Source organism: Leuresthes tenuis, unplaced genomic scaffold, assembly GCF_036924035.1.
Source record: "Leuresthes tenuis unplaced genomic scaffold, fLeuTen1.0.hap1 SCAF_16, whole genome shotgun sequence".
NCBI lineage: Eukaryota > Metazoa > Chordata > Actinopteri > Atheriniformes > Atherinopsidae > Leuresthes > Leuresthes tenuis.
Window position 1 is genome coordinate 23,957,238 of NW_027325370.1, and position 13,277 is coordinate 23,970,514.

General features: G+C 40.0%; 1 protein-coding gene across 1 annotated transcript; it reads right to left on the minus strand.

Moving 5' to 3' along the window:
- Window positions 1–633: 633 nt before the first annotated feature.
- On the minus strand, window positions 634–12,031 carry LOC140271436 (ras-related protein Rap-1A). The gene is made up of 8 exons (XM_072366656.1): window positions 11,858–12,031; window positions 9,757–9,844; window positions 8,666–8,734; window positions 8,507–8,563; window positions 8,262–8,402; window positions 6,788–6,931; window positions 6,239–6,357; window positions 634–1,344 (listed from the first exon to the last, which is right to left on the minus strand). Exons 2-7 carry the CDS (start codon window positions 9,811–9,813, stop codon window positions 6,268–6,270), a joined length of 558 nt encoding a protein of 185 aa, XP_072222757.1. The 5' UTR covers window positions 9,814–9,844; window positions 11,858–12,031; the 3' UTR covers window positions 634–1,344; window positions 6,239–6,267.
- Between the last annotated feature and the right edge of the window lie 1,246 nt (window positions 12,032–13,277).

The window sequence follows — 13,277 nt, forward strand, 5'->3', positions numbered from 1 at the left end:
GCTGAATGAACAGTGTGTCAAAAAATTTAAAAATTACTAAAATGTATGTAGAAAGAAATGAATAAGCTATTGAATGACCCAAAACGAAAACAGTGAACCTTAGTAGGTACTTTTTCCATCACTGCCTAAATTGACAACAGAAAAACAACGCGAGCACAAGCTTGTGAAATTGAATATACATATAAACGCAAATACTCTTAAGGTGATAGAACTTTGAGCCATTTGATATTCAAGCGATATTCCTAATGATTGCAACACAAACCGATCATGTACAGTCTATATTTGTACTTTTGGTCCGGTGTAAATCTTCATACTGACATACAGTTTAGTTACTTGTTGAGGAAGGTTCTAACTAACCAGCAGCCTGAGATTTAGCAGCTCAAAGACCCTCCATTTCCTTCCTTCCAATGCTGGAGTTCATTATGTAATCAGTTTCTATTCCGTTTTTTTCTCCCCACTTAGGGCGCTGAGGTCCGAGTTCCCCTTTCCCTGAAGAAACTCCTCCGGTCATTTGGACTGAAGTGTGACATTTCTACCAACACCAAACTCTCGGCTCCCCAGTGCTCTCTCTGAGGTCTTGATCGAAACATCAAAGACATTTTAAATAAGGACAAGAAACCAAAGCAAAAGAAATAATGAAAATGTACTAAAATTTAATCATTCATAAAAGCTTGAAAATCATCTGTGACAGGGTAACAAGAAGCGATATTAGAGGTGGTTTAGTACAATATATTTTCAGCCTCATGACAAATCAGAACACACCCTTTACCCCCGCCATCAGTCTATAAAATACTAATTTCCTTAACTTTATTATGCAAAAATGGAAGTAGAATATATTATGGGAAATATGGAAGGCTTACAGCTCTCAATATAAAACAAAGTCACTTAGGAAAGATGTTATCGACACACATCCCTGTAAGTAGGAGCGAGTAACGTATGGACAATGATGTTCTTCATTGACACTGTTAGTGCAGAAATGTGTGAGAAGACCAACATTTCACATGGATTCTTTCGCAAAAGCATTGTCACAATATGCTAGATTGATGTTACTTTCAGTAAAACATTTTAGTTCCCACAAATGGATTTGAATCCAGTCTCCTCGTTTAGATTAACATTTCCAGAAGGACACCTTGGAGAAGAAAAAAAAACAGTTGTCATCAGGTTGACGATACAAAAGAGGTGGATTTCTTTGCCATTAAAAAGCAGAAAAGTTTCTTGAGAGTATGTGCCTTCTCCTGTCATTTTTTGCAAGTGTTGAAGTTTCTGCCGGCCTTTTTCAAAATGCTCTGGAGGACTTGGAATGCTGGCACCATCCACAGGGAAACAGCGAATCAGTACAACTTTCTGCAAGAAAGAACGTACGACGTCAGTGCAGAAAAAGAAATGTACAACACAAGAGGTATGTAAGAAAAAAAAAAAAAAGAAAAATCCCTTAGAGCCCCTGGCCAGGTTGCTCTTTCCAAGGTGTTACAGTACTTGAAGAATAAAAATCTATTAATCTTAATTTCATGAAGTGACGCTTAGTCAGGACAGTTATATGTAGGGTTAGATTTGAGCTCTGCATTGAGTTGAGTTATGGCTAAAGCTCGACCTGGCAATTTAATTAGACCACCGAAAACAGCTCCTAAACCAACTGGATATTCTATTCTTTGAGATTCTAACCATCTTCTGCTTCCAATGTTCTCTTTTGGAGATCATTGTACATGTAAATATACTCAAATGCATACACTCCTGAATGGTGATTTTGTCAGATGACTGTGAAGTTATAAAAATAAAAAAAGATTTCATGAGACCTCGGCAATAGTCTGGAAATACCCAAAGTGTCTCTGAGTTGACACAGTCGTTATGGGCTGCTTTTCAATCACAATTTCTGATGCAATACTAATGAAAGAAATTGAAATATATGTGAATGACAGCAGCTTTATGGAGAGTGTGGATGTATTAGTTTATACGTGCAGTATTATTTTTTACAAAGACATGAAACTGGAGGATCTGCAAAGCGCCTCTAGGCCAACTTGAGTCCAGTTGAGCATAGATGCAGGAGTGACTCAGTAGCTGACCATGCAAATCCAGCTTTCAGAAGCTCCATTTCTTGCAATTTTGGAGCGAGTAGCATGTTCACATGCATTTTAAAAGGTTGGATTAATACAATTAGTTTTCTAGTGCGAGGTGCTCAGTGATTGCTCTTACTTCTGTCTTTTATCCCTCACACTGCTCTGCTGGCTTTTGTAAAGTGATATTGCCAACACTGAACGATTTGTGAGGCAACATTCTTGAGACATGAAGTCGAACGCTTCAGATAAAAATACCTACTTTCATCATCTTAACGCAGCGTATGCTCCCTGTAAACCTTTGTTAGGGTATACAAAGAAACTGATAAAGCCAAGTCAAAAGTCTCTGAGAGCTGCTTTCCTTCTGGGTGTAGTTTTTATAGCTGGATAAAGTCAAATCTAACGCTTTAGTTATGAAGCTTTGCTCGAACATTTGATTACTCAGCATGCAGGAAGGCCTTGGGGTATTGTGCCAGGTTAAGTTCAGTGGTTTTCAAAGTGGGGAAGAATAGAACCATGGCAAGATTGGACTTGGATGATTCGGGGAAAAAGATTCTGCAGATTCCACTGTGCTCAAGTCCATTTCACTTAAGTTCTTTTAACACGCCTTTTAAGTTGGGACTGATGCGTCTTCGCTGTGCAATGATATCATGTGTGAAAGTGCTGATGTGGCATGGGGTGGGTTGAAGTTGATCAGCCACTGTTACATCTCTGCAAGTGAGATGGTAACAGATGATATGGACTATTTATATAAGGACAAGTCAGCTTTGTGGAATGCATCACTCTAACCAGCGACACGGTCCTTACTGAGCCGATTCCATAATCCTGGACTGACATGTGTAAGCACACATCAATGCGGGGCTGAACCCCCTTTTCCTGTAAATTACATGGGAGGAACGGGGAGAGTTAACAAGGACATCATCCCAGTTAGATATCAAATACTGCTCTTAATAATTTGCAGTGACTTAAATTGCTGTTCCTCAACCTTTTTGATTCAAGACTACTCTAAATAACCGGGTTGCTGGTCACCCTCAAAGCTGGAAATCACTGGTTTAGTTGGTTCACAGTCGGTTGGGAAGTAGTTCACTGAGAGAATTCCACCTTTTTAGATCACACAAGGAATAATCATGTGGAAGAGGCGCCACCCGCAGACAAACTACCAGACAAGAATGTAAACAAACACGGGCACCCAAAACTGCGTGAGTGACTGTTATCCTGCATTCAGAATAGTAAAAAAATACACTGAATAGACCTGTCATGGCCCAGTTTTAAGCCTGACTGGTTATATAGATTTTACATTGGTACGATATTTTACAGAGTATTAAGACAAAAACCGTCCACTTGGAGTCCGCTATTATAGTTTATCTTGCATAGTAGTAATGTAGCAGTGATGGAAGGCAACAAACTGGTGTCTGGGACACAGCTGAATGTTAAAAGAGAAGCTTCACCTTCTGGCAGCTGTTGTTCAAGGTAAACATGTTGAAGGGAACTGAGAAAGGTGGCGACTTTGAGGACAGTTTCACTGGTTAGCGCAAAGACTAAAATACCAGTTACTTTTAAGTCTAAATTGCTAATTTGATGTAACTGTAGTTATTTGAGTTTTAACTTTGTTCCGATTTTCAAGAGTCGCCTGACTGAGAACAGTGTTAAATTTAAACAAAGAAGAAGTGAGAGAGTTCTGCGGTGACTTTCAGTCAAATGTTTGATGGCGGGGCTTTGGCCAGTTCTCAGGTTTACTGCACATGGCTGGAAGTGAGCTAAATTCAAAGGATACTGAAAGGGATGCAGCCCATGATCAGCAGCTGCTGTGTGTGCCCAACTCCTGTGAGAGCAGATAGCTCTCTTTCTAAAGATGACTTCTTAAAACACAGCAACATTTATTAATAGAGCAGCGGATATTTGTAGACCCTGTTACAACAAGCTGACTCTTCCCCGTTAACGGTAACTGACAAAAATATCAAATGAATTAGAAGACGTGGCGAGAGTCCAGCTGCCGCTCCTTGTGAAGCTTTTTTTTACTCTGCCTGTTATTTATGAAAGCTGTAAAACATTTTGCTTTAAAAAAAAAATCTAAAATGATGAATCAACGTCTCTCCTGCTGGACGGTTAAAATGAAAAGTTAAATATTTCACAAGTCTTTAAATAAAGTATATTAGAATAAGACGGTGATTAGAACATATTAAGACCTCAGAGTCTTATTATTCAGGGTTCCTTTTAAATTTTGATGGTCATTAAAGTTTATTCAGAATAAAAAATAAATAAAAATACACTGGACAAGATAAAACCTCCGACGCCCTACATAATATCAAACTGCAAAATAATCCCACAGATGTGCAGTCTTAGCCCAGTATTAAACAAACCATCTTCAAACCTGCAAAAACAAGCTGAGTCAAGCCTTTCTCACTGTGTGTGACAGGCACCACACGGCGAGAAAGAACAAGCTTCCAGCCGTCTCTACTACAGGTTTAAAAACAAAAGACAAAAAGAATCAATCTCGTCTCCTTTTGCCTGCAAAGTGTTGCTGTTAGTATGGCAGCCTCCGTGTGAGATGTTGCAGTCGATATACGCGGGTTTCTGTAAAACAAGCTGTGCACCTTTTTTGTTGCCTGAACTGCAGCAGCCGAGGTAAAATTAGCCTATTTTCCTGGTAAAGCCAAGCCATGCTGGAGTCAATTAAACCCCCACCCCAATAAGAAAGTGGTTACTTGGCATTCAGAATCGGGTTAAATGACTCTGTAGCTGACGTGGCTTTTAATCAGCTCCAGCTCAGCAACAGTGGGAATACGACACCCAGATGTAAAATAAAAATAGAGACAGCTCACCTTTTTCCCCCCCATAGAAACACACGTTTACTGACTGTAACGCAGATGGAGGCTTGGTTTTTAGTGTCTTTAGTCAAGACAGCTGAAAGCTCATTTCTCTGTCCCCCTGAGTGGTGCTGACTTTCACAGCCTATTCTAAAGTGTTAAACTCGGCCTGCGATTATCAGAAGCACCACCTCAGGATACAGTTGCAACACCATCCCTTATGTTTGGTGACACGCGTATCCTCTGGGAAGCAGAGGTATGCTGGAACGGGAAGTTTTAGACAAACGTGCTGCCGCACACAACGGTTAGGGGTGTAATCGCCTTGTTAAAGCGAGCGTATCTGCATTTAAAAAACATGTTTAAACGCACTACTTTTGGGTGTGAACATGACATGCTGCAGAGTCATTTGATCTGAGTCTTAATGCTGATATAATACTTTCCCATCGTAGTAAAGATCAAGATGTTAGCAGGCACATTTTTATTTAAAAAACAAAAAAAAGTGTATAAAAAAAGAAAAAAAAACAGCTTTCCTAACAAGCAAGTATGATTAGTTAGAATTGTTGCAGCAAGCAAAACAATAAAACCTTCATATCTTTTTAAAGATCCTTTAAACCATAAATGTTCCTATGTTTCAGTCTTTTTGATTCGACCTTCTGCAGTTTGAGCACTTCATGATCTGTCACAAGGAGCAGCAACGGGAACATTACGTTCATTTTTAAATCAGCATGAATGTTACATTATCGTTGTGTAAAGGAAATCAGGAACCACATGATGTTCACTGTATCTAAACAAAGCGTTAAGTCTCAAGAGGCTGATTTTCATGTCAGTGTGGGCTGACTAACCCACTGATGCACACCAACAGTGAGCGACATCAGAGTCAAAAGCAACTACAGCATGTTTTGGGAAACAGTGGCTGATCGTGTCAAGTCCAAACGGCTACATTTGTAGTTGGAAAATGAGCCAAAAACATGATGTAATCGAGCATCTCAACAGTTCCCCTGCTCCAGCAGTAGGTGGAGCCACAACACTCTTAATCGATACATCTGAATAAAACACTAGGAATCATTTCTTATCAAATGAAAAGCTGAAACCTTAAGTTATTTCGAAATGTGTGCCTTCGTTTTATCTGTATTTCACCTGTGGACTGACCGATAGGCAAAAGGCACTTCAGGATTTCATTCAAGTTACCCCCAAAACAAAACTATTAAGCTTATTTTTCAAGAATAAAAGTGATTATTTTTTAGCTAACAAACAAAGGATGTGAGTGATTATTACAATAGACCTATAAATGTTCTAAATGGTCAGTGACAAACCAGCGCTCAGTGAGCAGCTGGATCCCTGCACATGTCTGGAATAAGTGTAGCTCCAACTCCTACCCACCTGGTCTGGAGCAACCGTGGCAGGGCATCTTAGAGCAGTGTGCAACTCGACTTCTTTTTTGTCTTCTTCTTTTCCATCGGCGTTTTTCTGTTGATCTGTCGCACCAGATCATAGAAAATCTACAACAGAGACAATTTGACGGTCTCAACAGTTTGCATCGGTTTACAGTCTTCTCAGAGATGGCAAATGCTGCAGTTCCAGATATTAACCACAGACACTTGAAAATGGTTGCAAAATACAAGTATTTTCCTTGCTCCTAAAGCTGAAGTGCATGAGATGAAGGACAGTTTTGTGTTCTTTTCTTCTGCCATCTACATTACTTATGCTATCTAAACTTAAGCTAAAACTGCTGTTAAAGACTGACTTTTAGTGTATGAAAAGGTAGAGGCATGTATGGGTGGCTATGGGTTGAAAAAAAAAAAAAAGAAAATGTACTTGTTCCTACAAGAAACATTTATTTAGATATATATTTAAATCTCTATGTAGAGTGCCCTGAACTGGAAGGAAAACTGAACATGCATACTTGTTCTATGTTGTTTTAGCACTGACCTCATTAACATTGATCTTTGATTTAGCTGAAGTCTCTAAAAAGGCACAGTTGTTCCACTGACGAGCCAGGTTCTGTCCCTGCTCCTTGCCGACCACGCGCTCATCTTCCAGGTCGCACTTGTTTCCCACCAGGATCATGGGAACCTGTTTGATCAGAGGAGATATCAACCGTTCAATTTTCTAAAAACACCAGATGGGGTATTCTGGCAAGGTCATCAGTTAGAGCGACAGCTCAAGAGTTTTCCAGAAACCGGCCTGTTAGTTCAGTGTATAAAGAGCTGTTAGCTCCACAGATTGAATGCAGGCTTGGATCAGTCTTGCAATGAAATTTCAGGAGTAAAGGAGTGTTTTTTGGGGGTAACTGTGGCTGTTTGAGGAGTATTGCTCATCTGTCAGGCTGTGATTACACCTTTGAGTTCTGCTGGTTTACAGCACAGTTTTCTCAAACGCGTTTTTCATTAAATGTTAACAAATCTGCATTACAGTATAACTTCTGGATCAGCGAGAGAGCAGGACTGTCATACAGGCTAACGTTACAAATATAACCAGTGAGCCAGCCTCCTACTAATGTGCAGCAGGTGGACAGCATACCTGCTGATAGCACACAGGTTATCCATCTACCTGTGGAGCCTGCCTTATTTAATGTCATCACTGCTGTCAGCTGCTGTTTCTTCTCTGAAATTTATGGGTCGACTTAGTTAGCTGGAGTAGGGAGAGAAAAAAGGAGGTGCACTCCAAAGAAATCATCATCACAAGCTTCATGCTTTATAAAGAAGCTTTTACAACTAACTGGAAACTTATTTCTACCCTCAAAGGTGAGCCCCCTCTATTGTTGTCAAACTGGGAATCCCCCTCTATTTCTTACTTTATACAACATTTACGTCGCCAAATAAGTTAGGTCGACACAGTGCATGTGTCAAACGGTACTGATGTACTGGACATAATCTGTGGCAAAAAACAAAAACAAAAAAAACTTTAGGAACAAAAATTGCGCTTATATAAAGACACAGACCAGCCGAGCAGCCTGCTCTAAATAAATAAAATCTACGCTCAGCATGCTGCACATCCTTCCTCTGAACCAAGAGATGAGACGACGAAGAACGAAAGAGGCAGATAGCATCTAACAACAACTCTGACATTTCCTTGCTGTCACTAAGCTTCTGCCCCCCTCGGCTCTGCCCTCTCCCCCACAGCGGAGATTCTAATGAGGGAGGGATGAGCCGAGAGGACACAGATTACAGATATACACCACAGCATGTGTTTCAAAAATATATGCCTCAGTCAGATCTTTTTCTTATGCATGCGACATAATGTACCAATTAAAAACATACTTCACCAGATGTGTTGATTGTGTATTACATCAATTTATGTTTCTATATCCCATTAACTAGTACAGACTGTGTAGCTGGATACTTTTTCCCCGTATATTCTTTCACACAAAGATAGTCTAAATACACACAAGTGTTCCACTTACATCCTCGGTGTCTTTTACTCGCAAGATCTGCTCCCGGAGGTCCTGTAGGTCATTAAATGTCGACTGTGCTGTAATGGAGTACACCAAAGCAAAGCCTTGCCCGTTCTTCATGTACAGGTCCCTCATAGCCGTGAACTGCTCCTGCAGAGCAACAACAGAGAGGAGATGCCATCAGCGGCCTGTTTTTTTTTCCCTCCGACAGCGAAAGATCCCTTCAGCCATCGCTCACGTTTGATGTGACTTACTGTTCCAGCCGTATCCAAGATTTCAAGCATACATTGCTGCCCATCCACCTCAACTTGCTGTTGAAGAAAAGCAAGAACATTTGTATAAGATGAAAGGTGTTATTTACTCTCTTTAAACAACAAAGTTCCTGAGAACATATGAGGTGCCTTTGGTCATACCTTTCTGTAGGAGTCTTCAATTGTGGGGTCATACTTCTCCACAAAAATCCCTTGCACAAATTGAACTGTCTGTAAAAGTCAAAGGGAAGCGAACAAAAAGAGAATGGCTCACTCGACATAAAGAACTGACACACTTTGAGCACAGCATGTACCATTTCATTTAAAACCAGTCCCCTAAAAACACACCAAATTGCTGATGTTGATGGAACACAGAACTGTAAAATAAACATTTGTATTTTCTACAAATATCTACTGTTAATCCTGGGGGAGCTTTTGAAGCAGAGAATATTACAGCTTCTGTAGTAAGAAGAATGTCGTTTTAGTTTTAAAATGAAAACTCTTTAAACACTGCTCTGACATTTGATGCCTGCATGAGTGAAAGAAGACCAAACACACCCGTGTGTGTTTATGTGCACGGCTTTAAACAACAGTCCTGGTCGTTTAGATTTCTAAGTTTCTGGGACGTACTTGAATGCACCGTGAAGTCTCAGGTTTTGAGTACAGATATAGATTTCAGAATTTACAGGTTGCACATTAAATGCACCATGAAGTCCCTTGCAGTTTTCCAGTTTTAATCACTTTTAATGTGATGAGAGGTTATTTGTGACGCTTCGTACATGTAAAACAACACTTTTGTTGACATGCGCAGGAGCTGCTCGGCAGAGAGAAAAGTCTTATCTGTTGCTATAACAACAGGAGAAAACTTGGCTTCCACCTCATTTTGCCTCGCCTGCACATTGTGGTTTTTCCCATGACACAAATAAACTATCATTCGAAACACAAAAACGACCAGCCCGTTGTGCAAAAATAAGTGCATGCAAGGCAAAGTTCGTCTATAGGGCCAGGTAGTTAGAAGTAAAAATGTAGCTTGTATGAAACAGAAATGGAGCTCTGTACACTCAGGTCTAACAACCTAAACTCATATGAAGCAAATGTATTATGCGTCAGGAGGTGTTGCGGCCTTCTTCAGAGAGATGCTTTATGAAAGGACCATTTGCAGCAGAACTGTTGCATTGATCTTATCTGGGTGTACAAAGGAAACAGTGAAAAACTGTAAATTATTTCAGAATTTTTCCAAAATATGAACTCACCAGTGCAGATTTTCCCACGCCTCCCGATCCCAGCACAACCAGCTTGTACTCGCGCATGGTGGGCAACTTCACAGGACAGCACAAGAGTCTGTGAGAGAACAGAGGCCAGACGATGGAGTGAGACACGCGATCGCTCTGTTAGCGTCCACCATAGCAAAACCAAACAAGCTTTTAAAGTTTTCATTCTCTATCCAGTGCTTTGTTTTCAATAATCAGACCACCCAATCCACAAATATCGCATTAATACGTCATGTGAAAATAGTCGCTATATATATATATTTTTTTAAATAAATTAAATTCTGACACATTAGATAACCCAAAATGAATCATACGTTTTGGAACCAATGACTGAGCTGATGTTGGTGGGAGCACCGTCAGTGCAGTATCTGCAATAATAAAAAGTTACTGTCGATGTCAGCGCATTGAAACCTCTCTCCTCTGCCAAAAAATTAGCTCTCCTTCCCACCCACTACCGAGGGACTTCAGCTGTCACGATAATATGGGTGTTGCCTCTTGAACAAATTAAAAAAAAAAAAAAAGAAACAAGAAAAGCTGCACGAAATCACAGACTGCTCCGTACCTCCAGGAATTCAGAGCAGTTCCTCACCTGCCAGCAACGCTGGATTAACTGAATGCATGAACAATACTAACAGGCAGATTTCAACCCATGGACACACTGTGGAGCTGCAGACTTGGAAACAGTCTACAGGTCAATGTTCCAGTGCTACAAATAACTTCATCTCATTACAATGAGGAGGAAAAGGGCCACTGAGAATGACCCATCATCATCTCCATCAGCCTGACACAGATTAGACGGCATACAAGGCCTAGATATACTTGGCACTGGAGGGAACTGTCACAGATAAGAAAATCTTTCCATTGAACTCGGAATTTCTTCCTTTTTTCTTTTCTTCTTAAAATAGAAATCAGTTTGGTCATTGAAGAATTAGGAAACATCCAGTGTATGTAAAGCGAGGAAATGTTTGACAACTGTTGGGATTATTGTTGTTTCTTATGAATCTAATGTGCAACTATGAACACAGGACACCCACCACCTCACATTCTAGCATTAAAGTCATCGTGGTTGTAGGTTTCATAAGCGACATGTCAGATTACTTCAAAGAAATCATGAGTGGATTTCCTGAGTGGGGATCAAAATGAATGAAATGTGACAGGTTTTCTTTAACCTTTTACCCCATAAAGTTACCTTTTTTTAATTTGATTTTTCTAAATGTTTCTCAGGGGATCAATAAAAGTGCGCATCTTTTCATCCATCTGGGGGAAACGATTACGGCAGCCTATTTTAGAAGAGCGTTTTACATTTTATTCTGACACAAATGTCACGTTTGTTTGATGCAGAAAGGTCAGAGCGGGGGTAAGATGCAGAGTAAAACCTCATTTAAGGGCCACTTTTGAATCTAGTAATTATACTAGGTCTGTGAGACCTTTGTCAAATGTTGAGCAAGACAATACAAAAACCACTCTGTCCCACTCGGCCAGCATTAGCAATTCTAACTATGATGTATGAAGCACCACCAGAAACCCACAGCGTGAGACGGGCACACGAGGCACGCAACAAAGAGCCATTGTGATAAACCTCTACTCAAGTGCACCATACAAACAGAAAATGGAGATCAGAGAAGGGATACATGACCACTGCACTGAAATCATTATTGAGATGAAGGGGGAGCACCATGAGCTGACGCCAGCATGTGCCTGTTACAGTTGTTACCCTTAAAAAAAAAATTACTTAAAAAAAAAAATCACACTAATGTGCAATGTAAATGTATGTGGGTGTCACAAAACGTCCTTCAAAGCCATTACATCAGATAAGAAACCTAAGCTTTTCCCTGATTAGATATGAGCTTCGACTCAAAGAGCAACCGAAACAACCTTTACTAATCCTCATGGCTTCATGTGTTATTAGAGGGCCTCCTTATTCATGCCAAAAGCTAAAAAAATACTTTTAATTCAAGATTTTGATAAAGGAGCAAGTATAGAACACGGTTTACAAATTAACAAAGCGTTCCACTGTTCCCTGTAAAAAAAGAAGTGTACAGAAAAACACAAAATTACATCTATGCTGTGTATTTATTCCTACCGTGTATACGGTTGCTACTGATGGCAACTCCCTCTACATCTGGGGAAGGAGGGGCCAACAGATCCTCAAGTACACTGATGTCCACGGATCTGAAAGGAGCTGAGGAGCCGATTGGGAGTCAGAGAGCGAGGCCACGCCAAACTGTTCAGGCAAGAAACCGGTCCTAAATCACACCTATAAAACATTTATGTTGGCATTACATAACTGGTCATAGTAAAACTGAATCATCTTTAAGAAACCAAGCAGTTTTGCCTCTTCGTTTACAAATGCTGACATCTGCTGGGAGGACGTTTCCCAAACTGTACACCTGATCTACATAACTGCTAATCAGGGGTGTTACAATCATGGAACTTTAACTGCCAATTATCAAAATAATACTATCATAAAATGACAGTCGCAATCTTTTTCTGTTTATTTCACATCACCACCAGTTTCAGGGTAGTTTAATTTGTGACTTTTAAAACCACATCAATGCAGCAAATCTCAAATCATCTTTTCCAAGTTAGCAGACTTTTTTTTTTCCCCATCACTTAAAATCCAAAGTGTGATGGGGTTTGGTAGCTTCACCCTCAAATTCAAAGCATCAATATCTTTAGATGCCAGTCAAATATTAGATAAACTCAAAGATAAACAGCTCATGCAAGAAAGAAAAAAAAAAAGACATGGAGTGGGCCCAGACTGAAAAACGGTCAGTGAACGTGCCATTTCTGTTGCTCATTTACAAAGATATGAGTTGGCACGTTACGTAACAAAAACCTTACCCTATTCCTTAAAAGTCTAGGTGCAGAGCAACACAACAGTTAAAAACGGTTAATGTCAACATTTTATCAAAGGTTATTAGTTGTCAGTCGAAAGTGGCAAACCATGCGACTCAACCCGAAGGCTCAGTGCAACTCAGAAAGCGTATCATATGTCAGCGCCAGAGGGGGCAAATGGATTTTAACTTTACTCAATTGCATAAACATGCGTCCTGTAAAACTTTTTAAAAAATCTTATCTTATAGCAGAATCATTTTAGACGTCACGGAAGTTGTGCCAGGTTTGTGTTTACAGCAACTAATAAAAATGAACTTGTTCTCGTGACAACTTTTGGCGTAGTTGGTTTCGAAAGGAAGGGTGTGGCTATTAGTTTCCCAATGCAACACTGGGACTTTTACACCGTTTAAAATCATCAGACGCCAGTATTGAGATATCCATGTCAAGTAAAAGTGAATTTAACGCAAAGTTGAGAGGCTGTAGATAATAACTACGAACGGTTAGATTGCAACCAAGTTTGTCAACTCATTTATTAGCGTTCAGTTAGCATAGTCAGATACATGCTAACTAACGATGTTGGGTAGTAGCCTGGAAAAGATGGGGCGAACCGTGGAACAAGACACAGCGTTAATTAATGTCAGCTTGACCGATAAAATACAAACTGG